This window comes from Corvus kubaryi, unplaced genomic scaffold, assembly GCF_017639235.1.
Source record: "Corvus kubaryi isolate FWS band 111438036 unplaced genomic scaffold, C.kubaryi_AGA036_p1.0 132, whole genome shotgun sequence".
Taxonomy (NCBI): Eukaryota; Metazoa; Chordata; class Aves; order Passeriformes; family Corvidae; genus Corvus; species Corvus kubaryi.
The window spans coordinates 7,787,305-7,811,484 of NW_024580666.1; the positions used below are offsets into that span (position 1 = coordinate 7,787,305).

The 24,180-nt window shown below is 39.8% G+C and overlaps 1 protein-coding gene across 5 annotated transcripts in view; it reads right to left on the reverse strand.

The window, feature by feature from the left end:
- Positions 1–24,180, reverse strand: part of PIEZO2 (piezo type mechanosensitive ion channel component 2) — a 290,923-nt gene that overhangs the window by 70,996 nt on the left and 195,747 nt on the right. For 3 of the 5 annotated variants that reach the window (XM_042031628.1, XM_042031618.1, XM_042031636.1), the window contains exons 10-20: positions 23,287–23,325; positions 21,815–21,953; positions 21,352–21,485; positions 18,988–19,224; positions 13,886–14,009; positions 12,075–12,322; positions 11,256–11,404; positions 10,334–10,507; positions 7,040–7,081; positions 1,611–1,643; positions 1,020–1,261 (exon numbers count right to left, since the gene is read on the reverse strand). In XM_042031628.1, coding sequence (XP_041887562.1) covers positions 1,020–1,261; positions 1,611–1,643; positions 7,040–7,081; positions 10,334–10,507; positions 11,256–11,404; positions 12,075–12,322; positions 13,886–14,009; positions 18,988–19,224; positions 21,352–21,485; positions 21,815–21,953; positions 23,287–23,325 — 1,561 coding nt within the window. The remainder of the gene's footprint in view (positions 1–1,019; positions 1,262–1,610; positions 1,644–7,039; positions 7,082–10,333; positions 10,508–11,255; positions 11,405–12,074; positions 12,323–13,885; positions 14,010–18,987; positions 19,225–21,351; positions 21,486–21,814; positions 21,954–23,286; positions 23,326–24,180) is intronic. The other 2 variants (XM_042031647.1, XM_042031658.1) reach the window with 2 other exon arrangements.

The following is a 24,180-nucleotide window of genomic DNA, read 5'->3' on the forward strand; positions in this document are numbered from 1 at the left end:
AACCCCTCTGTGAGGGCAGATGTTCCAACCAGGAAAGGTAAGTTGTTTCAGCTGAGGTTCAAGCACTGGAACAGGCTGTCCAGGGAAGGGTGGAGTCACCAGCCCTGGAGGTATTTAAAAGACATATAGATGTGGCATTTAGGGACATGGTTTAGTGGTGGACGTGGCAGTGCTGGGTTAATGACTGGACTCAAGGATCTTAAGAGCTCTTTTCCAACCTAAATGATTCTATGATTCCCGGGGGCAGCTAAGCCTGATGTGCTGCCATTTTGCCTCGTCAAAGACCATCTTCCTATTTATGTGTCACAGTCCTGTGAATATTGGCATGAGTAACCAAATTTGCAGTAAGGCCCCTTCCAAAGAATACAGCTTCCTTGGGTGTTAAATGCTCTTCCCTGGTTTCACTTTTGGCTCATATTACAAACTGAGTTATGGTAATAATTCATTTTAGAAGTTCATATTAGCAGTATCAAGGATGACAATATAAGCCGTACCTGTGTCTGCCCTTAAGCTTTTTTATGTTCATCTGGCATCAGTTACACATTCCATATTCAGAAGTGAAAACTATGACACTAATGTGCACATAAATAATGAAGTAAAGCCATTGGGACTTCTGGGGAGGGGTGCCTCGAAAGCATGCAGTATCAGATATTAAATATGTATGTTGTATTATTTTCTTTGTTGTAAGGAGATTTCACTATAAAGAAGTTCTTAGGATTTGGGTAACCGTCAAATAATTTAACCCAGACCACCTAGAAGAAAGAGGGAGGGTTTCTGTTGGTTTCTACCTCTCAGCACCCTACAGTATGACTTTTTTCCTTAGGAGAGCCTGTAGCCTGTTGAATAATTGACAAGTAGCCATCTGCTCAGTTTTTGTCAGGCTCTTTGACACAGACTGCATGCAAAACTAGAAGGAAAACCTGGTGACTGAAGTTAACAGGGATGACCAAGAACAAACCACCTGTTGACATTGTTAATTAAGGCTGAGGAAGGAAAAATTTGCATTCTGCAGAGCTTACCTGTAGTTTCTTCTTCCTCTGATTCATTGTCTTCATCGTCATCATCATCATCATCTTCTTTATCCTCATCCTCCTTCTCTTCTTCTTTTCCTTTTTTGACCCTCCCTTTCCCTCCCTCCCCCTCTGGCTCTTCTGTTCTTTTCTCACCAGCCTCTTCCAGCATTTTATCCTCTTCCTTTTCTCTGCTGGCTGTTAAATTCATCATAGTTATGTCAGGCAGGCTTCCATCTTGGTGCACCAGTCTGTTGGTAAACAGTAGCATGTCAGCAAACTGAGGAGTAATGACATCGTAGTCTTTTTCTTTTCCAAACTGTATAATTAGAAAAAAATAAACTGTTCATGGAAAATGCCTTAGAAGTAGAAAAGTTAATGATTCTGGTACTCTCTCCAAACACACACTGAAAATCGAGTTGTTGGAATGTATTAGTAACTATTTCTCACTCAGATACTAATGGTTAGTTAGTAATGAGTGGTATCGACACTTAAACTTGACATTTTCCCCACTGGAGAAAATGGTCAGAGTTTAAGATGTAGAAGCATGAAATGACATTATTTAAGAGGAAACATTTCATGACTTCATAGGGGACTTACTCATTTTGGTGGTTTGGTATTTTTTTCTTGAGGCTGCTCAAAGTAATTGGAACAGAAAGAAAAAGGGAGATGAGAACAGAGGGGTTACAGAAGAAGGTCATTGACAAATACGTCATGCTACATAACAAGTCATAAAGCATTCTCCTACTCCATCTGCGGAAGCCTTCTGATGCCAAGAGCATGCCATCATGACATTCACGGGGTGCCTTTTTAAAGAAACATGGAATTGCAGCACAGATGGAAAGGGGCAACCTATTTACACCAGTGCTAAGCGTGGTCACTGCTGTACCATGCTCTGAGTAATGCAGCTGAACCATCACAGGTATCTGACCTATCACTGTAAATTCATTTCTACCTTCTTCCAATTAAAAGATGCAGCTGGAAACCCAAGGAAATTGCAAATTTTCTTCCATCTATAGGTTTGGGAAAAAACAAAAGCAAGAATTCCATGGCTGCACCTTCAGAAGATTTTATCGTATCTGTCTCTGACAGTACCATTCATTCTCTCTCTCTTTGCCACATCTCACAGAGAATATTTCCTTGATTTCCAATTGTCTCTAACTAAATCTATCAGTAAGTTCCACACTACCAAAACTGGAATGTGATTTAACTGATCTAACACAGAAATTATATTTCTCCAGTGCCATGGTGCCTTTTTTAAAAATGAGATTATTCAGTATATATATTTTCTTTACTGAGAAAATAAACATTTTCTTATGGTTTCATTTTTTCTCCTACAGCTGTGCTGTAGGGCTCACCTCCCATAGTTGCAGAAAACCCAGTTTCCCTTTGACTATGACTTCTTGCAATAAAGTCTCCCTTTAGCAAGTGTATATCTATATGATTAGGTCACTAAATGTTTGGTTATGCTATTGAAATTACTACACTCAGCATACTTTCAAGCATGTGTAAGACTGTTCTAATATGCTACAGTACCATCTCAGGGGTTTATTTTTCTTGATGTGAAATTCTGGCCTTTAACCATTTAGACAGGAAATTCTGCCAAGTCTAGGATTTTCACAGTTTAAGAACCTAAAAATCTAGATTTTTTTTTTCCCCTGATCATTAAAAATTAAGAGAATAGGCTAGGCAGTTAATGAGAAGTTCAAACAAGCAGAATTATTTTTCAATCATTTGGGAGTCACAGTTTCTTCAAGACGGAAAATTTGGTGTCTCAAATGAAGGAAAAACTACAGAAATCTGACTAAACAATCCTGAAGTAGAAATGCCATGCCAGTTATCAAAAAGCAGAAAAGGTGGTTTAAAATTAGAAGTTTAACAAGACACTCAAACACCAAAAAATATCACATAATAATATTTAATCACATTTTAGCCACATTTGTGACAAAAATTCCTCATCATGGGTTGGGAAATGAACCTGAGTGTCTAATAACCTGAAAAACTCTTATAATCAAGAATTTATTTTGTAGCTTTGGCTACTGAAAATAGAATCATAAAATGGTTTAGGTTGGAAGGGACCTTAAAATATCCCCCCCCACTGCCATGGGCAAGGACATCTTCCACTAGATCAGGTTGCTCAGAGCCCCATCCAACCTGGCCTTTAACACTGCCAGGACTGGGGCTTCCACAACCTCCCTGGACAGTCTGTTCCAGTGTCTCACCAGTCAACAGTAAAGAATTTCTTCCTAATTTCTAACTTAAATTTCCCTTTTCAATCTGTACCCATTACTCCTTGTCCTGTCACTACAGTTCCTGATGAAAAGACCCTCTCCACCTTCCCTGTAGTCCCCCTGGATACTGGAAATTTGCTGTGAGGTCTCCAAGCAATCTCCTCTTCTCTAAGCTGAACAGCCTCACCTTTCTCAGTCTGTCTTTGTAGGGGAGGTGCTCCAGTCCTCTTACCAACATTGCGCCTCTACTCTGAGCTCGCTCCGACAGTTCCAGGCCTTCTTATGTTGGGGACCCCAGAGCTGGATGCAGCACTCCAGGTGAGGTCTCACCAGAGCAGAGTAGAGGGGCAGAATCACCTCCTTTGACTTGCTCTCCACACTCCTTCGGATGCACCCCAGGAATCCATTGGCTTTCTGGGCAGTGAGTGCATGCTGCCGGCTCATGGTGAATTTTTCATCAACCATCACACCCAAGTCGTTCTCCTCAGTGCTACTCTCAGTCACTTCTCTGCCCAACCCATTGGTGTGTCTGGGATTGCCATAACCCAGGTGTAGGACCCTGCACTTTGCTTTGTTGGACCTCACAAGGTTTGCATGGGTCCACCTCCCAAGCGTGTCAAGGTCCCTCTGGATGCCATCCCTTCCCTCCAGTGTGTTGACAGCACCACACAGCCTGGTGTCATCAGCGAACTTGCTGAGGGTGCCCTCAATCCCACTGTCCATGCCACCAACAAAGATGTTGAGTGGTCTCAGCCCCAGCACTGATGTTGAGAGACACCACCTGTCACTGGTCTCATGACCAATGAGCCACTGACCAACTCTGCGTGCGGCCATCCAGCCAGTTCTTTATCCACTGAGTGGCCCATCCACCAGATCCACGTCTCTTTCATTTGGAGACAAGGCTATCATATGGAACAGTATCAAACACTTTGCATAAGTCCAGGAAGACAATGTCGATTGCTCTGCCCCAGTTTATCAATGCTGTAGCCCTATCGTAGAAGTTCACCAAATTTTTCAGGCATGATTTGCCCATAGTAAAGCCATGTTGGCTGTTACCAATCATCTCTTTTGGGGCTCTTGGTTATTTTCATATCTAAGACATGGATCAGCTAGCATATACACTAAAAGGATATTCAAATCTCTATGAAGTGACTAAACATCAATGTTCCCTAACAGGACATAACTAACTTATATTTACCTAAAACTCTAATAAAGCACCATTAGGAAGGTCATGTATAAAGAAGAGAGAATGAATTTTCAGTTCAGTTCAACTGTTATGGAGATCCCTGGTTACTATAAAACATCAGAGCTCATTTAAAAGACAATGCACCATGAAATGAAAGTAACTATATAATCAGACAGGTTTTGTATATATGCAGTTGCATTGATTTTTATGAGGTATCTTCCCAACTAACTTTTATAATGGAAAAATCTACATTCACACTGGTGTAAATCAAGGATTTAATGACTTACCTCAGTGTAAATTGGACAGAAACACAGTAACTCTATAGGATTTTGTATGAGTAGACTCATCTTTCTCTTATTCATATAATTCCCATTTGTATTTTGGAGATCTGGGAGGCAATGGGGTTATAAAGATGGGTACATGCAATACATATACCTGATAAAGCCTCAGTATGAGTTTAGTTTTCAGTAGGCTTAGTTTTACTGGCATCAGTAGGCTTGAGCATTGGATCATGTGCTCAGGAGATCCAAGGACAGACAAAAAGCCCTGCCCAATGTTTGGAAAGTTAGTCTACTTGGAATCTTTCTTCCAAAACTTCCTTATGTATTGCTAGGGTTCTTTTTGCAATTTTTTTTTTTCACTACAAGATCCCATTATATTGTAACAGACAACAGTGAGGTATTAAGATATAAAAACTTCACTAGAATTTTTAAGACAAGCTACCCATCTTCACAGCTAGTGAGATATAACGTCATTGTTGGAAGCCACATAATAATGGGAAATTATCCCAAATAACATAGAAGTATTATGTCTGATACTTAGGAAGAGAAATAACTAAATAATAATTCAGGCAAGAAGCCTTGAAGGTACAGCCACTAGTGCTTTTAGCTGAGCGCATTTCTTACCCTCAGGTTCATTAAACAGTGTATCAATAATGGGAAGTATATCAGTAGATCTAGTTCTTGGCAACAAAGCAATTTCAGTGGCACTAAAATCAGGCATGTGACACAGGTACTTGCTGGATTCCTAGTACTTTCATGTACTTGTAATCGACTAGAGCAGGAGATTAATTAATTGAATGCATTATTAAGCATCTTTTGCCTTTGATAGTTTTTTGCTGTTTATGAATTGCTTGGAACTTTCTAGCTAAAAGAAGTTCCCAAGTATTTTTTATGCAAAACCTTAAGAAGAGAAAGCTTTCTGCTCTGCAGAACACTAGTGACCCATGTCTTGAGTATTTGGTCTGCAACACTCAAACTGAGCACACAGTGCCATACCTCCACTCGCAGGGCTCCGAGTGCCTTTATGGGCCTTTAAGGGGATTTGCTGCCTGAATCCAAGCCCTGTTGGGGTATGTGGCCAGGCCAGGAAGCCTCAGTGAAGGAGGACCCTCTCCTTTCACTGGGTGCTGCTTTCACATGGAGGCTTCCACTCCTATGTTGTGGCTGCATCACAGCTGTGTCTGTGCCTGCTCCCGTGCCTCCCTGACCCTAAGCCTGACACACAGCCTGACACCCTGCCTTCACTGCAAACCTGGCTTATCTCCATGGACTCGCTGGGACCTCAGCAGGTTGTGGCTGACCCTTGTTACTGATTGCAGACCTGATCCTCACCCTCAGCTGTTGGTCCACGTTTCTGACTGCCCATGGGTGAGAGTCCAGCCTTGCCTCCTGGCCATGCCCCTCGGCAAACAGCTTGCCTGCCTTAGCCAAGGTGCTTGCCCTCACCACTCCCTTAAACACAGACTTTCTGCAGACCAGAATTCCAGCTCTGGTGAACTTTTAAGAACGGTGACCCAAAGTATGTGATGACATTTCAAGAAGGATCGTGAACATGACACACAGAGCAGGCACTCACAAATATCTAAACAAGGTATCTTCTTGGTTTTTCTGTTTATATTCAGTAGTGACAACAACTCAGAAGTCCTTTTATTCTCAGAGACGATTAAAAAATAGTGCACATTTATTCCAGTCAAGTATTTTGAAAGGAATCTAATTTATGGAGTAGTTTTCAAGATGCCATTTATAAAGGGATGATGATGATAGCAGTTTGGATCCTGCAGCACCCAGCTCAGCCCGTGAATTAACAGCCTTAGCATGCAATGGTTTGAGTGTTCCCTTTCCAATGCTAAAATTTCAGTCTGTACAAACTCACAGCACATACCACACATTCAGTTGAGTGGGCCCTCAAATTCCCTATCTTACATGCTTGGAGAAAACAGGGATGTGTGTCTCTCTGTCTGTGTGTACATAGGCACATGCAGGCATGCATCTTTCCATGCACAAACAAAGGGTAGATAAACGAGCCTCCTCAACCAAATCTATTGCCTGCAGCCAATTACAAATAGCACCAATTATTCCTGCATTGAGGCGTGGGCAAAGTTTAGGAGAATTCTCAGCTGGGAGAAGAAACTCACAATGTATGAATATGCAGAAGAGATGTGTTAACTGCTTCATTAGCTTTAGGAAACTGCAATACCTGAACAACATTATCTCCCTGCTTACTTCACAGTACTGCGCAGCAAGAACATACTTTGCTTTAAGGCAACTAAGAAGTAACAAAAAAAATAAGGTATATTGGTTTTAAAGGAAAGGAAGAATTGAAGTACCCACCTATTAATTATTAGATATACACGGCCATTGACTTTGGCATGGCTATGAGGTGGGAGATGAAAGCACAAGATGAAAATGGGAAATGAATTAGAGAGAGAAAAGAAAACCATTAAATAGGAACGAACGCACTTTCCTGTCTACCAATGTGTTATGACACACTGTCATAACAAAACACACTCTGAAATCTTAACATACACCATTCAGTGAATGTCTAGGAAGCTTATAAATGCAGCTCTTAGACCTTTAGATCCCATACAAGTTCAGTCAGAACTACAGAAAATTTTCATAGTCCCCAAGATGTGAGAACAGCCTTTACTGCCTTACTTCAAGTAAGCCTTCGAATACCACAATTTTTTAAAATGATTTTTTCCTTCTTAAAAAAAACCATAAAGGTAATTATGGCAAAGCATCTTATCAGAGAAATTATCTACCCATAGCCTTTATCTCTGCCATTCCATAATTCATGGTACAGCAAGGAAATGGGCATGGAAAATCCTAATCAGAGAATTTTTCTTTCCCTTGCAGATGTAAAACTGACACATTCAGTTCTGACATCTTTATAAATAGTGAGAAGTTCCTCACTCTACCAGTTCCAGTGTGCCAGTTTCTGTGCCCTCTCATTGCAGCTGGCAGAGCCTTACCCTTCAACTCACTCTGCAAATTTTGCAGACGAGAAACAGCATTTTAATAAATGAACATTCTCAGCAATTTTAACAGGACTCTTCAGTTAGACACAACTGTAGTAATCACACCTGGCAGTTCAAAGGTAGATGCAGGAACTGGACGTGCTTTCTTTATTACTTTCATGACCACCCCTCAGCTGCTGTGATCATTCTAAGAAGCTCACTATTAAAAGAACTGCGTTCTGTCTTGTTAGTCAAAATGAAGGTTCTAGTTCTTTATTTAAATTTTTTTTTGTTGCAAAAGGTGCAGCATAAAAGCAGTTTAGAAAGGTAAAGCAGTTGTTAAGTGAATGATAGTTTCTTCAAAGCAAAAAGGAAAATTAAGTTTCAGTAGCTTTGAGAGAAAATTACACATATGCATGAATCTTTAATCTGTTTTAATTGCCCCTGAAATTTATTACTAGCATCACTGTTAAGCTGAAGTTGGTTGTTCTGTTAGTTCTTATCTAGCTTTATGCATCACCAATACAAATGTCAGCTGAGCTCTCACTGCAAAACTTTGAACTATAAAGTCAGCTGATGCTCAGTAGTGATTTATTGCATCAAGGGAAGAAAAGAGATGTATTTTCATATACCAGGCAGTTTTAACAGGAGTACAGATCAAGAAAACTGTTCTGATTTGAGTACTGGTCATAATAGTTAAATCTTCGCAGGAGAAACAAAGGATATATGTGATATTTGTGATATTGAAAATACTTCAAAATGGCAAATGTAGCACATATGCCACATTTAACAGTTAAAAATATCTAGCTACTTATACGACTGCTTAATACAATCTAGTACACATTTAGATTAAAAAACCCAGCATTCTAATTCCAAGACAAAAAAGCTGATGATATCACATGATCCTCTTCATCTATGACTTTAATAAAAGGCTTCGTATGACAATGTCTACTTTTAACATGGTATCTCAAGGCTACTTATTTGTGGCAAAAATGTTTTCTTGCAATGCATGAAAACATTTTGTGTCTTCACTATCAGCAGGTCCATCCTTTGGGAATAATGTGACTTTAGTCACAGTGATCCTCTTCATGCCAACATTTGGAAAGCTGTATAATAATAAAGCTGTGTGTAATGGAAAGATTTTCAAGTAGCAGTTTCACAGGCAAAATGGACCCATCAAAATCCTACAAATGCTTCAGGGTTTTTTTCTTTTTATTTTGTGTCTATTGGATCACACTAGAAGGAAGGTGGAAACTTCCTATGTTACTCAACACAAGTGCAAACTTCGGGCTACAAGCGAACTTGCAGAGTTACTGGACTGCTGCAAAGCATTCCCCTAAATGCCTCAGCCCAGGAACAATCCCATTTCAGCTCAGACACCTGTCTGGGCTCTGTTTTCAGGGCTTGGCCAATTCAGAGATGTTACCACGTACCCACTGCTGCACAAAAGTCTGCCTTGGGCAAGGGAAGTTTGTTCACAGGCCATTACAAAAGGGCCCTTGAATCTACTGTCACATTTAGCAATTCAAGAAGAGTAAAGGGAGAGTTATTACACAGACATTTAAAACGTAAGTTTAAAAACCACCACATCTTTATTGGGAAATTTTATCAAGTTTGATCTGTTCTGGTCTTAGCAATTATTTAAATACAGAAACTGGAAGCATTCCATAAAACTGGAGCTTATTCTCATGGCACAAATTTGTACCATGCACTGTGAAGTAGCTTCATATCGAATTGAATGTATGAAAGATACCTGAAATGCTTTGTAAATCTTGCATAACCTAGAACATAATTCCCTGTTAAGTAACCGTCATTATTCCATAACATCCTGTGGTCTATGTGGTGTTATGCAGCTAGTCCCCATTCATAGAAGTGCAGCTGATACAGTTATCACTAGACAGGTAAACATTCTAAAAGTAGGGTCTAAATTAATTGCTTTCTTCAAAGAATGACTGCAATTGTCATTGCACAATATAACACTATGTACTACAAAACCACTTCTCTCTCTCATACTCCTGGCTCAGGATCCTAGGCCAGATTGGTTTATATGCAGGAAAATATGTAGGAATTGAACACTGGAAAAGTGATGTCCCAGATTCATTAATAAGTGCTAATGAACTTTTGGATGAAATCACCCAATGTCTAGCATAGCCAAGGGTCAGTACTATGAAAAGTAACCACAAATTCAGAATTCTTCCATTTCTGAAGTTCAACTTTACAAAAAGGCCAAACTGCTCAATGCAAATGTGGTATTTTCCAAAGATCTCCCAGTTTTCATGTGGCCCTCAAAATGGACATTTTAAGAAAAGAAGTGACCCAAATGAAGAGCTGTGTTTCTTACTACTGGCAGGTACACATACAAAAGGGCACACATAGTAATTGAGCACCTAACCCCCATTAAAGGTCAAAGCCAATGAAATAAATACATAAATGACATTAGTACCTTTGAAAATGTACCCCAAAATGAAAAAGTTCAGTGTGTAGGGGAAAATGGGAAGAGACAGAAACTTTGGTTGTAGTGGGGTGCTGGATACCGTGCACCTTCTTTTTAAGCCAGGTAGTCATAGCAAAGGCAAATAACATCTACTGAAACGTGAGTTTTACAAGACAGTCAGAAACAGTATTTCCATACAGATAATCAATAGTTCCATCTATTTTGCTTCTTTACCTGTAAATAGTGTTGTCCTGTTTGCTGGTTACAGCTTTCAAATCAGTGATCTGGAGAAACCGATCATGGAAATAGTGAAGGTGCAAGATACACACCAGTAGGAAGGAGGTGGGGATAAAGATGCGTGTGAATAGATCAGCCACAGAAAACTGTTTTAAGCCAAGGTCCTCTAGTCTGGAAAAAAAAAAAGGTATTCCACTAAGGCATCTTTTCACACACAATATTCTTTCCATGAGACATTATTATATATCATTTGCAGTAGGACATAAGGGGATGGTACTTGTTATGTAGTTTTGTTTTCTAAAATTCTCCTAAGCTAGCAAGTTTTACAGTGCAAGCATGTTGTGTTTGGACTCAGTAATATAGAGAGGTACTGTAAATGTACAGTCAAATGAACAAACCCTGCCACGGATCTCTTGAGTCAGATGACTTGTCTCTGACTGAAAGTCCTGCACTGGAAATCCACTCATATTGCATATACTTTCTAAGGTAAGCTCCTCTTGAGAAATGACCAACTCATTATAAAGATGAAGAAACCCAGTCCTCCTCATTAGCAGGAGAGCAGGTCCACCTTCCTCAGTTCCAAACATCCTGCAGATCTACCCTTAATCTTTCCCTGGATCTTGTTCTGTGGTCAAAGTGGTGAAGAGAAGTATTGGCACTGTATTGAAAACAGAAGCAATCCAAAGACCTAAGCAGCCAATTGGAGAAAATATGACTCTGAGCTCCTCTCTTGGTCTTGCTCATTTCTATGATTACATCAATAAATCTACAGCTTAATAACTGAGTGCCTAGAATCAGCTATGCCTGAGAACGGCCGCATGATGTTTTTCTCCCATAAGAAGGAAGACTGCTCTCCAATCCTCCCATCACACTGAACTCAGAGATCCAAAAATGAAAAAAATTAATCAAAACCACTTACTTCCTTTCATCCAGGCCTGTCATGTTCTTCCACAACCCGGGGAATGACTCAAACTGGTATGTGTAGATGAAGATAAGTACCAACATCGTGTAAACAACAACTGACATCCAGAAGTACTTTAAAATCTTCCTCCACCATTCGTAGTGTACCTGAAAATCACACACTAAAGATGCTGACACAAGCTGAAGGCAAAGAAACTGACAGAAATATTGACAACACTGTACTGTCAAACAAGGACAAAGAACACTACTTTTCCTAGCTGGTCTGAAGTAAGCAATGATTACCCAGCAGCAGCCACAGATTTTGAGATACAGTTTTTACTCCTGCAAATGCATTCAAGTAAAGACCTTTGTGCAAAAATGTCTGATGGGACATGGGCTACAGGCCACAGACATCAAGTCAGGGATAGCTTCAGTCGCTTAGTTTCATCACCATTAGGTGATAAAAGTCCAGGAGGAGCGGGACTCCATGCTCATTGGGATATGGAAGCTGTGTGGATCAAGTGCCACAAAAACTAGTGGCTATGTAGAATGTGCTTAGATTCAGAATTTTCCACAAAGGTTCCAAAGCTTATGGTGAAGTGGCATGACAGAGCAGAGGTGTGCATTGTATCTAATTTATGTGCACTTTGCCTGTCACTATAACTACAAACCAGAGGAAAATTAGTCTTAACCCCTTCAAATGGTCTCATTCTGTTGTGTCTAACTAAAGAACAAATACACTGTTTATGAATTCTATTTGGAGCTACTTTACTACCAAGCTAAAAGTATGAATAATTCTATTCAAGGATAAAATTCATTTAACACAGTTCTCACTTACCTGATAGAGGGCCACACAGAAGAGGAACAGTACCATATAGATGATTTTGTACATGACAATTGTACCCTCAAAGCTGACGAAGAAGAACATGCCCCCACAGACGTAAATCCAGTACTTGATTAACATAGCCATCACCAGATTCCCCAAGACTTTCATAATGTCCTGTTCATCCTCCTCCTCTCCCTCCTCCTCCTCTTCCTTCTCCTCTTCCTGTTCTTCTGACACTTCTCCCTCTTGCGACTCCTCTTCTGCAAATACAGAGTCACATTTGGCCTGTCTATTCTTGGGACTTTTAGCAAGTATTTAAATAGGTGGAAAGTAAAATCTCTGCACACAACACAGAAACTTAAAACACAATATTCACAAGAGACCGTAATTCCTAATCATGCATGGCTCCAGAGCAAGGAAACGGGTTTTAACTTCATATGATCTTAGACCTGCTGCTGGAGCCATGGGGCACATAGATATACATGCTTACCAGACACCCGTCTTCACTTTGTCTGAAACACCAGCAGTTGTAGAGGAAAATTAAAGCCTAAAGGTTGCATAATGGATAGTAGCCAAAACACTTTCCATGGCAATGCTTATACTCTCAAGTAAGCAACCTTTTAAACTGGAAAACAAAGAAACCACCAGCACCACCAGAAACCTCTCATCTTGAGTTTAAACTCTCATCTCGAGTTTGAACCTCCCGTCTTGAGTTTTGTCCTTCAGATAATATTGTGTTTACCTCCAAAAACCACAAGCAAGGGAAAACATTAACATAAACCCAAACAAGCTTAAAAAATATAAATGCTGCACTAACACTGCTGGTTTTCAAAAAAACTACCACTTATCCAGATTTTTGTGCTGTACCTGGGCCAGAAAAGACAAACTGCTTTAGCTTTATGAAGAGGTCAAGATTCCCCAGTTATTAACCTTGTGAGGTTTGTGGAGGTCAGGGTAAGTGTCCCCCCAGCAGCAAGTACACGTGCAAGTATGTAGATAACAGGGTTTGCCAAAACCATAGTACACAGTTGTACTGCTTTTCTTTCCACTGACAACAGTATTGAAACTTCACCATCAAAAGTCTTGCCCACTCCTTTTGTCCCACTCACCATCCCCCTTCTCAGGCTCTTGCCTTGAAAATCCTTGTAGTCCAGCTTTGATACTGATCAGATATTTTACTGAGACAAGGATTATAATTGAGAGGAAACTACACCACTGCTTCCAGGGCTCACTTTCTAGCATTTCAGTGCACTGAACTTTTTCAGTTCAACATCTGGAGAGAGAGGGTAAGGAATGTTTGGAGAAACACGTGCCCAGTAGCACAAGAAAGAACAGGTCACTATGTTGTTAGATAAGCTGAATCTAAACTTTTCTCTCAGGTGTGCTTGAGCCCCTGCACTGAAAAAAAAAAGTTTATTTTTTCCACTGAAATTTGTAGTTTAACTTCTGTGTCTATATAAGAGTTTATGTACCAATGAAACTTCCATGGAATTTAGCAACTTTTCCTAGGTAAATTCATCTGTGGTTAAACTTTAGGGCAATTACTCCCCTGATTTGAGTTTGGAACATAGCAGCAAACTGATCATTTGAAAGTTCCGTGATCTTTCTAAAATGAGTCATTTTATTACCTTCCAGTAAAGAGAATTCTTATTTTATTTGTATTTCTAAAGTTCAAATGTGTTTTGTATCTGAGAGATAGCTGCACATAGATTTTGTAATATCTTTGTAATAACAGATACCTTGCTAATTGCTTTCAGCATCAGAGAAACGCAGTAACTGGAACTTCTATCATGACTGAAGGAATAAATTGGATCTGGCTTTACCTTTTTCTTCATTTTCTTCACTTCCAACTTTGACCTCAGATAAAGTAGCTTCTTTTAGCCGAAGTGCTTTCTGTTCAGTGAGGTGTTGCCTAAGCAGTAGCCAGAAAGTAATTGTGAAAAGAATCTGCAAACAAAAATCAAAACAAAACCAACAGACTAATTGTATATCCTATGTCCTACTGATACAAGCATAGGTTTTCATAAATTTTGCATGCTTTTTTTTTCTCTGTCTCTCAGAAAATGGCAGTGATGGCATTGTCAGTGTCAAAAGTGCATCTTAGGGCAAGTTATGTTATTTAGGAAACATCCTGCATTACAGACAATTTTGCTTCATTTGCACTTTTCCATTTCTTATAATACCATAAAAGTATTCACTTATATGCTTCTATTCTACCCTGTTTTATTCAGTTTTTAACTACTCTCTTAAAAGTTTAGGGATCTTCTTACTATGCCTGGTTTGTATAATACCCATTTGTTGGATTACTGTTCATTTTTACCATTTTTTTCAGGAAAGACGCACATGCAAGAGTATATTGTCATTATCATGGTTTTGTATATCATAAATATTTTGATTTAGGAGATTTGTTACTTCAGGTGCTTAAACGCAGTTAATTTAAAAATCAATATTTTTGTATGTCTTGCAGTTACTGAAGACCCAGTCAGTGGAATATGCCTTGCATTTGCAACAGTTACAAGAGTTGAGATAGCTCTTAATTCTTTTAAGAGCTTCAAGAGATGATAATTCAGTAACAGCAGGATACCTTAGAAATAAACAGATCTCTTTAATGAAGAGTGCATTTCTGTGTTTTGCAAAAAGCTAAATTCAACAGCTTGCAATACCCAGAGGTGGACAAAATTCAGAAAATAGCATGATGCCTATTGTCACACGATTTTATGCTTATTTTCTACAAAGTTTCTGCTAATTCCTCTGTGCAGAAGGAGACTTATTTCACTACTTAGATAGAAGAACAAAATTTCAAGAAGGAAGCACGTAAGAGCCAAATACTTTGCACACAATAGACAAGACCAGTAGTACAATGTATTCTTCTTCTGATGCGCAAGTCCTTAATGGGTAAAAGGATTGCTCCCAGGAGATGGCTTTTTTTATTGATGCTGCTGCTAACATTGAGCCACAGCAGCAGATTGTCAGCCTGTGTGACTTGTCACAGCTTCCCCAGATACCTCTTAAAGCTCTGGCTTTTGCAACACAAACCTTTGATATTGTAAAACACAGACTTTTCTGCAGTGATTAGCTCTGTCTTCCTGCCACCTTTACTCCCTTGTTCTACTTGGCATTTCCAGAGCTAGAGCTGGCTCTAAGAAAAGCCATGAAGGGTCACAGACCAAAAGAAAAGCTTCCAGTCACCTTTTACAGTATAGATTTTATCTCATGTTCAGACCAGGAAACACACATAGCATGCAGAAACTCATGCAGAAAGAATTACAGTACACATCTTCCTTCTGCAGAATACAGTATTCAGTCTTCATTAAGTTCAACCATTATTCAAAGGACCTTAAATTAGGAATAGAGGGGAGGTACAGAGTTACTAGTGCCCTTAAGAGGGACTGATGGACAAGGCAAACGGTGCCTGGGATGATGTGAACAAAAGGAAATACATAATCAGCAAAACAGGGCTTATGCAGGGGCATCTCAAGCATTTGTGTATAAGCAAGGCAATTACTTCAACACAGCCTTAAAGTGAAACCTGTCAGGTTCTTTCTGGGAGAACAACATGTCAGGTGCCCCCTGAAGTGTCTGCACACTAGAGCCCTGCAGCATGGGGAACAAACACAAGCAATTAGAGATCTCTGTGCAGGGCTGTGGTCTTGTTGGGATGAGAGAGACAGGGTCTGATGCCTTGAATACTTGCAATACAGAGCTACAGGCTCTTTAGGAAGCACAGGCTGGAAAGATGCAGAGGTGAAGTTGGGATTTGCACAACAGCATAGCTGGAATGCATAGGCTGCCTGGGGATGGAGGATGGACTAGGTAATCTGGGAGGAATGCAGAGACTGGCCAAGCGTGCAGAGACATGGTTAGAAAAGTCAAAGCCTGAAGCTGAATCTAGAAAGGCATGTTGAGAGCAACAAGATTTGCTTCTGTACATACCCCAGCAGAAAAAGGAAGGCTATGGAAAATCTAGGCCTGCTGCTGACTGGGGTGAGGACCCTGGTGACACAGGGCACGGAAGAGGCTGAGATACCAAATGCCTTCTTTGCCTCAGTCTTTGCTAGTAAGACTGGCCTTAAGGAAACACAGTTCCTGGAGACCACAGAAAATTCTGAAGAGGAAGAGTCTTCCTTTGATGGCGGAGGTATGGATCAGGGAATATTTAAAGAAAGTGGGCATACATAAGTGCATGGGTCCTGATGGGATGTACCCAGGAGCTGGCTGGTGTCACTAGTACAGGTTACTCTGAATAATCTTTGATCAAATGTGGTGGCAGGAGAAGTGCTGAAGGAAAGCAAATGTCACTCTTATCTTCAAGAAGGACAAGATGAAGGATCAAGCCTGAACAACCTCACCTCAGTCCCGGGGAAGGTGATAGTGGTGAGATGTTGGAAAAGGCTTCCTAGAGGTGGTGTGGATGCTCCATCATTGGAAGTGTCTGAGGTCAGGCAGGATGGGGATTTGAGCAATCAGATCTAGTGAAAGATGTCCCTGCCCATGGCAGTGGGGTTGGACTAGATGATCTTGAAAGGTTCCTGCTGACCCCAAATCATTCTGTGATTCTAATGTGATGGAGGAGCTAATCCTGAAAAACCTTTCCAGGCAAATGAAGGATGAGAAAACCATCAGGAACAGTCAGAGTGTATCCACCCAGGGGAAGTCATGCTTGACCAACTTGGTAAACTTTTATGATAAAATGACTGACTTGGTAGGTGACAGGAGAGCAGTCGATACTGTCTCTTTCTTAGACTCCAGAAAGAAACTGTCTCTCATAAGATCCTCATAGGGAAGCTGATGAAGTGTGGGCTGGATGAGCAGTGAGGTGCACTGAAAACTAACTGAGCAGCTGAGCTCAGAGGGTGGTGATCAGTGGCATAAAGCCTAGTTGGAGGTCAGTGATCAGAAATGTACCCCAGGGGGAAGTACTGAGTCCAGTCTTGTTCAGTATCTTCTTTACAATCCAGATGATGGGGCAGAGCGTACCCTCAATGAGTTTGCTGATAACGCACAGCTGGGAGGAATGGCTCACACACCAGAGGGCTGTGCTGCTATTCAATGGGACCTCAACAGGCTGGAGAAAGGGGCTGACAGGAACATCAGGGCATCCAATAAGGTGAAGCACAAAGTCCTGCATCTGGGGAGGAAGAACCAGCTTATGCACCATTACATGTTGTGGCCCAACCAGCCGGAGCATAGTTTGGCAGACAGCCTGCAGATCCTGGTGGATAACAAGTTGCAAGTAAGCCAGCAGTGTGCCCTTATGGCAAAGAATGTTAATGGCTGCATTAGGAGGTTTTGACAGCAGGTTGAGAAAGGTGATCCTTCTTCCCTACTCAGCACTCACGAGGCCACGATTTGAGTTCTGTGCCCTGTTTTGGCACTCCAGTACAAGAGAGATGGAGGCACAGGAGAGAGTCCAGTAGAATGGCCATGAAGGGACTGAAGCATCTTTCCTATGAAGAAGACAAAGCTCAGGGGGAATCTCATTCAATTTTTCTATAAATATCTGAAGGGAGATGGAAAGAGGTTGGAGCCAGACTCTTTTCAGTGGTTCCCAGTGATAGGGCCAGAGGAAACGGGCACAAACTGAAACATAGGAGAATCCCTCCGAACATCAGGAAACTTTTTTTTCCTGTGAGGGTAATTGAGCAGTGGCACAGGTTGCCCCGGGATGTAACAGAATTTTCACTCTTGGGGTTATTCAAAAGCCATCTAGGTATGGTCCTGGGCAATCAAGTCTAGATGGCCTTGCTTGAGAGTTGGACCAAATGACCTCCAGAAGTCTGTTTTGGCTTCAACTATTCCCTAGTTCTGTGAAAGTTATGGAGTGAATTAACCCAGTAAACGCCTAATGGCTTTATGGATGTGGCCAAATCATCATATATAAACAACAGCTTCCTTTCTTGACACCATCTGTTTTTAGACAAGATATTTGATGATATAGCTAATAAGAAATAATGTCAAAGTGAATGAAGTATTAAGACAGTTAAAACTCCTCAGAGATTTATGAAGTAATTGAAAAAAGCTGTAGAACTTCTCTTGCAGAACCCCTTGAGCTTTATGCCTCTTACCAAACTAGCCCTACCTTTACAAGACAAATAATACAGCACTCACTAACTTTCAAGTGCATTAAAGACCCAGAAATGGTTGTCCAAAGGGTATTGCCGGCAAGGAAGATGAGATAAAGAATCAACTTAAATTGTGATTAGGAGTCACAGGGGAATTGATCCACTTAGCACAAGGGGAGCAGTGCCAACTAGATGTACTCTCTGAGATGCCCCTCTTGGGTGCTCTAGGAAAAAACATCCTATTTGTGCTCAGTCCCTTTCCCAGGAGCAAACTTGCAGAACAAAATGCATTTTTAAGACATCAAAGAAAAACTTTGTCATGCACTGGGGTCAGCAAACTCTTTTACTTCTAACCTAAAATGGATTTCAACTCATTCTGATTCAGGTGTAAGGATAAAGAATTAAAACTCAGTCACAGCTATGTGCTGCTGCTTGTGCCAAACCATTAGGGAGTGAGTAGTACTGGTAATTGCAATTACAACAGAGTTCCAGTTGCCATCATAGTCAGAGACAGTCTGACATCCCATGGGTGTTAATCTAGCAAATCAAATAACATCTGGTTTTGAATCCAGTTTATAAAACCAAGCAAGTGAGCAATTTCAATCTGCCAAGTATTTTCTACAGAATTATCATGAAAATGTAAAAGGTGTCTGAAACATTTGCTCTAGTATTAGCTTAATATGCAAAAAGCAGTTTTCTGAAGACTCTTTCTAATGACTTGCCCTTTACTTTAGAATTGCTACTGAAAGTGATTACACTGAATACTGTGGATGCACTCTTAAAGAAATGTCAAGAGATCCATATATTTATCACAATGTATATTGGGGTGTCATAAATAAATCTCAGCTGTTTGTTACACTTACCTTTGATGCCAGCTCCCCAGGTTCCTTTCTTTTTAAAAAACCAGATACTTGAGGAAGTTCATCATTCTTGAGCTCAATACTCCATATATACTGTAATATTAGCAGTAAATTTCCATAAAAAACCATGAATGGTGAACTGATCATGGCGTATTTCCTTCGGTCCCGAATCATCCACAGTGTGCAAGACCAGATCAGTAACACAAAAGTCAACCAGCTGTGATACGTGATGCTCCACGCCTTGTGGAAGGAGGAAGGAGAGGAAAAAATGTTCGCAGATCCATTCAGGAACAACATAGACACATATTTCCCGTTACACTTCATTTACACTTCTCTACATAGTGCATATTTTCATTTTCATCAGACTCTCACCCATATTAATCACCTACTGGGCCAGCTAAAATAAACCCCTTGGAGAACATGCAGAAAGTGGATTCTGAGGGCAAACCCTGCTTTATGCATTAGCTGCACTTCGTAAGCAGACTCATTGCTTCTCATTACACCAAACTAAAAGAGATGGAAAATAAAGATTAATGTTTGGGCACAGAAGTTCTTCTTGCAAAGAATTCAGAGTAGGAATAGCAAAACCTAATCAATGGGTACTACACTCAAGGCCTTTGACAGCATTTAAAAATGGCACTAACTCCATACTGTTCTAGCTTTTGTGGAATCGGTTTAAAATGGAAAGCTATGGTGAGCACCCACCTAACCTGAAGAACATTTAGTCTACAGTAACTGTGGTAGATTACCTGAACGCTCACAGCTACAGAATGTTTTCTACAGCTTTCAGAATTCAGTTAGCAAAAGCTTCTCTATTAAACACTCAAGAAAAGGATTTGGGGTTTAAGTATTTTTTATATACAGTGTGTTACTGATTCAGGACTAAATTTAGCTGTATATATGCTACTATAAATGTGGAATAACCTTCAATAAAGCCTTTTATATTCCTTTTTAATTTAAATAGAAAATTATTAAACATTAAGAATATTTCTATCAGGTTAGCTTAGCCCCACTGGAAATGATGTCTTTTAAGGGTATGTGAAAAACACTAATATGCTACTCTGTTCTCATACGAGAAAATAGCTTACACTGAGCTGTCTGTGGCTATAGTATAAATGGAATTTGCATCAAAGCATACCACAAATAAATTAATAAATTAATTTGGGTCACATAAAATTGGAATATGTCATGAAGAGAGAAGCTGGCATTAAACTACAAGAAAGTTCTTCAAATATATGATCTCCTTTTATATTGAGAGATACGACCCTAGAAATTAATTAAAAGGGAAATGCAGACCTGGTCTAGTAAAAGGTGTCTCTGCCCAAGGCAGTGGGGTTGGAACTAGATGACTTTTAAGATCCCTTCCAACCCAAACCATTCTATGATCTAAGAAGTACATGAGTTTAAAAGAAACTGAGAAAAAGCTACTGTGTCAATATGAAAATAACTAACTACTTGCTAATGTCTCAGAATGCATCAACTGAAGTCCATATTTTGCAGAAGGAGCCTGCCTTATTTAAGGGGGAAACTTTTTCTGTTAAAGACAGCAAATAAAGTTTGAAACTTTATGCAAACAAGAGGCAGCCAAGGTAATTTGTTTTACCATTTTTAATGCAAATTTGGGCCAAGAAGCTTTATGGTTAATTTCATCATAGTTGAAATTTTTCCAAAACAGTAAAAGCAAAGCTTGCATTGGGAATATAGAAAGACATCTACTCATTATGTGGAAAACTTGGTATAATGCAGCTCAAAGTATTTTCAACAAGGAGGCTTAAAAACAAGCAACGGCATGAAAAAGAGAAAGAAGGGTGAAAAGTAAAACAACAGGAAAATCTGGCTTGGCACAAAGTTGTATTTTCCTTGAGATCTTTCTGTGTCAATATAGGAAACCAGGCTTTATAGATCCTTTCTTCCCAGAGTAATTGGATGCATGCATCACCTGAATTAGGAACTGTATTTTTACAGTTTTCTATATCAGTATGACATACTTTAATTCTATAGGCAAATTTCTGAGTGGTGCAAACACATGACAAACCTGCTTGTGCAAAAGCTTGGGAATCGATAGAAAACTGAGACCCAGTGGTTTTCTGATATTCAACAGACAACAAAGCCTGGGGCTCCCAGTCCTGGAAATGTGATGTTTAACCAGAACGCCACGTGTCGCCCTATTTAAAGGTCTGTAACAGGCCTGGGAATTATGCATTAATAACCTAAAATGGGCTCAAAATGATGCAGACACCATATTGATATTTTCTAAGCCTGATGCAAAGACTTGCTGAGAACCAGCTGATGAGATAACTTTCAGAAAGGCATTGAGAAGACTTTTGTAAAACCAACATCATTACTCTTTTCGTTGCCACTACTTACCATCATAGCTATCAGAGCACAAATGTAGCTTTGCTTCATGATAAATTGAAACACAGAGACCAGGGCATGCAATTTAACATTTTCTTTTTCCTCCTGAGTAACTTCCTCTTCTTCCTCCTCCTCCTCTTCCTTTTCTAAGTAGAAAAAGAAATTCTTATTTGCAATCCATGCTGGTCTAAAGAGAGTATATGCATCCTCTCCTGGAATTATTTTGCTTGCAATCGCTCTGACAGCTACTTCAAATCACAGTTTTGGTAGGCAAAGTATTTTGGATGGTATACACCTACAGCCCAGTTTACAAAATTGCCATATGGGCATCCATCAGTGTAAGGTGACAGCAGGTATTTACCTTTAACAGGCCAAAGAGCTTACCGAAATGACAAGAAATGCTAGAGGCAGTGACTGGAGATACAGAATAAGAAAACCACGTGGAACTAAGGACAATTCCTAGGCAATTCCCTACCTGACGTGCCATCCGAAGGCTCCCACTTGTACTGTGGTGTGGAGTACACATCTGCTTTGGCTGGACCATTTTCTAACGGCAGTGCGGGGTGGATGGTGTGATAGTCAGCAGGGTTCCCGTTCACTGTTACCAGCAGCACCTGCCAGGACATGGGAGAGAGGCACTGCATTTACCATGGCACTCAGAAGAGTGTGACTCCTACTTCTGTGTTTTGCTACTCTTGGAGTGCCAATGTTAAAAGAGGTTAACAAGTAACTGCAGTTACTTCCAAGAAAGTGATATGTTATAGTCATGTTGCATGCAAAAGTACCGCAGAACAGCTTCCAAAATCAACTGTTGTTAGATTTTTATGCTGTACCAATAGAACTAACCAAAAATTCATTCTCCTTCTTAGGCAAACTATTACATCGGGATTTTCAGTTCACATCTAATTATTTCCAGTAGCTATGAAAATAGTGCCTATAAATGACTTTCAAATTTGAATTATTAGTGGTGAGATCTATTTTTGCTGTTGTTAATAAAACGACTTGTGGTAATTATTGTTATTGATGCCACATTGTTGTCACTTGGTAGTGCTAATTCAACACTCTTTCATGGTTTTTTTTGGTGATTTCAATTTCAGCTCTTGTGCTTTTTTGGATAAGGGCTCCAGAAACCTTACAATCATTTGTGACTTTCCTACTGGCATAAATTCACGTGCAATGGGTTAGTGATGGCAGTACACGCTCAAGACTGACTTCTGCCCAGGCTGTGAGATAGGAGCATATCTTGCTTGTCAAAACTATGCACAGGCATGTGCAACAGCCTGTGAACTGTCTCAGCATAGTATCTGGGTTATGCTCAGTCATATCCAGCAGCTGCACCAAGTACAGACTGTGGAGCATGTTTATGTTAAGTCATAGATGCTCCCAAAATTCATCTGAATCTTCATTCTTCTGTGTGTGCGGAGCAGAGGGGACATTTCTGATTTCAGAGTCTGCTAAGGTCTATGGCAGTCAAGATAAATTGATCATTTGCTGTCTGTTCAAATAAAGACCTGGATTTTCTGTAATCTGTAAATTGAACTCATATGTGCTGTTGGTCATGCTTTAAGGTCCTCAGCATTCCAACATGAATGAAATTAAAAAATAATGCAAAGGAACTAAATCAAATTTAAAGGTGGCTTGCATTAGAAAGCATATTTTCATATCTTATTAAAACCCAATGAAATAGCAAAGATCGTTTGCCAGTTGGTACTACTAAAAGCATCTTAATTTCAGGTGATCAATCAATGGTTTCTCAGGGAAATTATTAAGGAAGCGGAAGACAATTACATTTAGGATAATCAAGATTATAAGGTAAATGTCAGGCTAACCAAAAATCTAGAAGTTTTACAAATTTCATCTAAAGTTTTATTTGTATGCATCAGTGTTATCTGCATTAACACACATTGAGAAGAATTGCAAAATTACAAAGACTAGTAGTATACTAACATCCGATGGCTTGTATTCATCTTGGGTCATTGACAGAAGCTGCAAAAAGCAATGCAAGGACAAATTATTACAGAAGCACGGCTCAAGCATTAGTAAGTCTAACTTCTTGAATACATGCATGCATATATGCTGACTTTTGCAGATTTGCACCAAGAAATTCAGAAGGAATTCTTAAAAAGTCAGCAGAATCGTACGATACCATAAAATTATATTCAGTGTGCCACAACATTGACATAATTTTACTGTATGTTCCTGTGAATTTTAAACCAGAACTGAGAATGCTGTATTGAAATTTTGGATGCTAGGTCAAAGAATTAATCAGTATGGCATTATACTGATTAACTGCTTTCTAATGTCTTTCTAATGATCCAATGCTTAAAAACTAAGTTTTTAAACAATCATTAGAATTACTACAATTATAAAAATAGTTCCAATAAAATGGTGATACAAATATAAAATATGATACTTTATCCATTTGCCAGCTCATTTCCCATTACTATTATTATAGTGGATTTCTTGGGGCTTGAGTATATGTGGCTTTAGTATATATGAATGTTCATATGTCCCACATTTGACAGCAACTCAACAAATGAAATTTTGCAGTGCAGCTGGTGCGGACGGACGGTATAGAGCTGGACCCTTCCAGGAGATTTTATACAACTGCCTAAACTGCCTTCTTTATATCTCCAAGGACACCAGTATGCTTAGGAAAAGATAAACTGGCAGTCTCCACTCACCAACGACAGTGCTAATCAGTAGTTACAAGTCAGATCAGATCTTTACACCAGATTTAGCTCCCTGACAGACTTTCTAGATGGTTTGCTCAAAGATAATGGCCCCATGACAAAAGCCCAGCCCTACACTTCTAAAATGTGGAAGCCAAAAACATAGAGC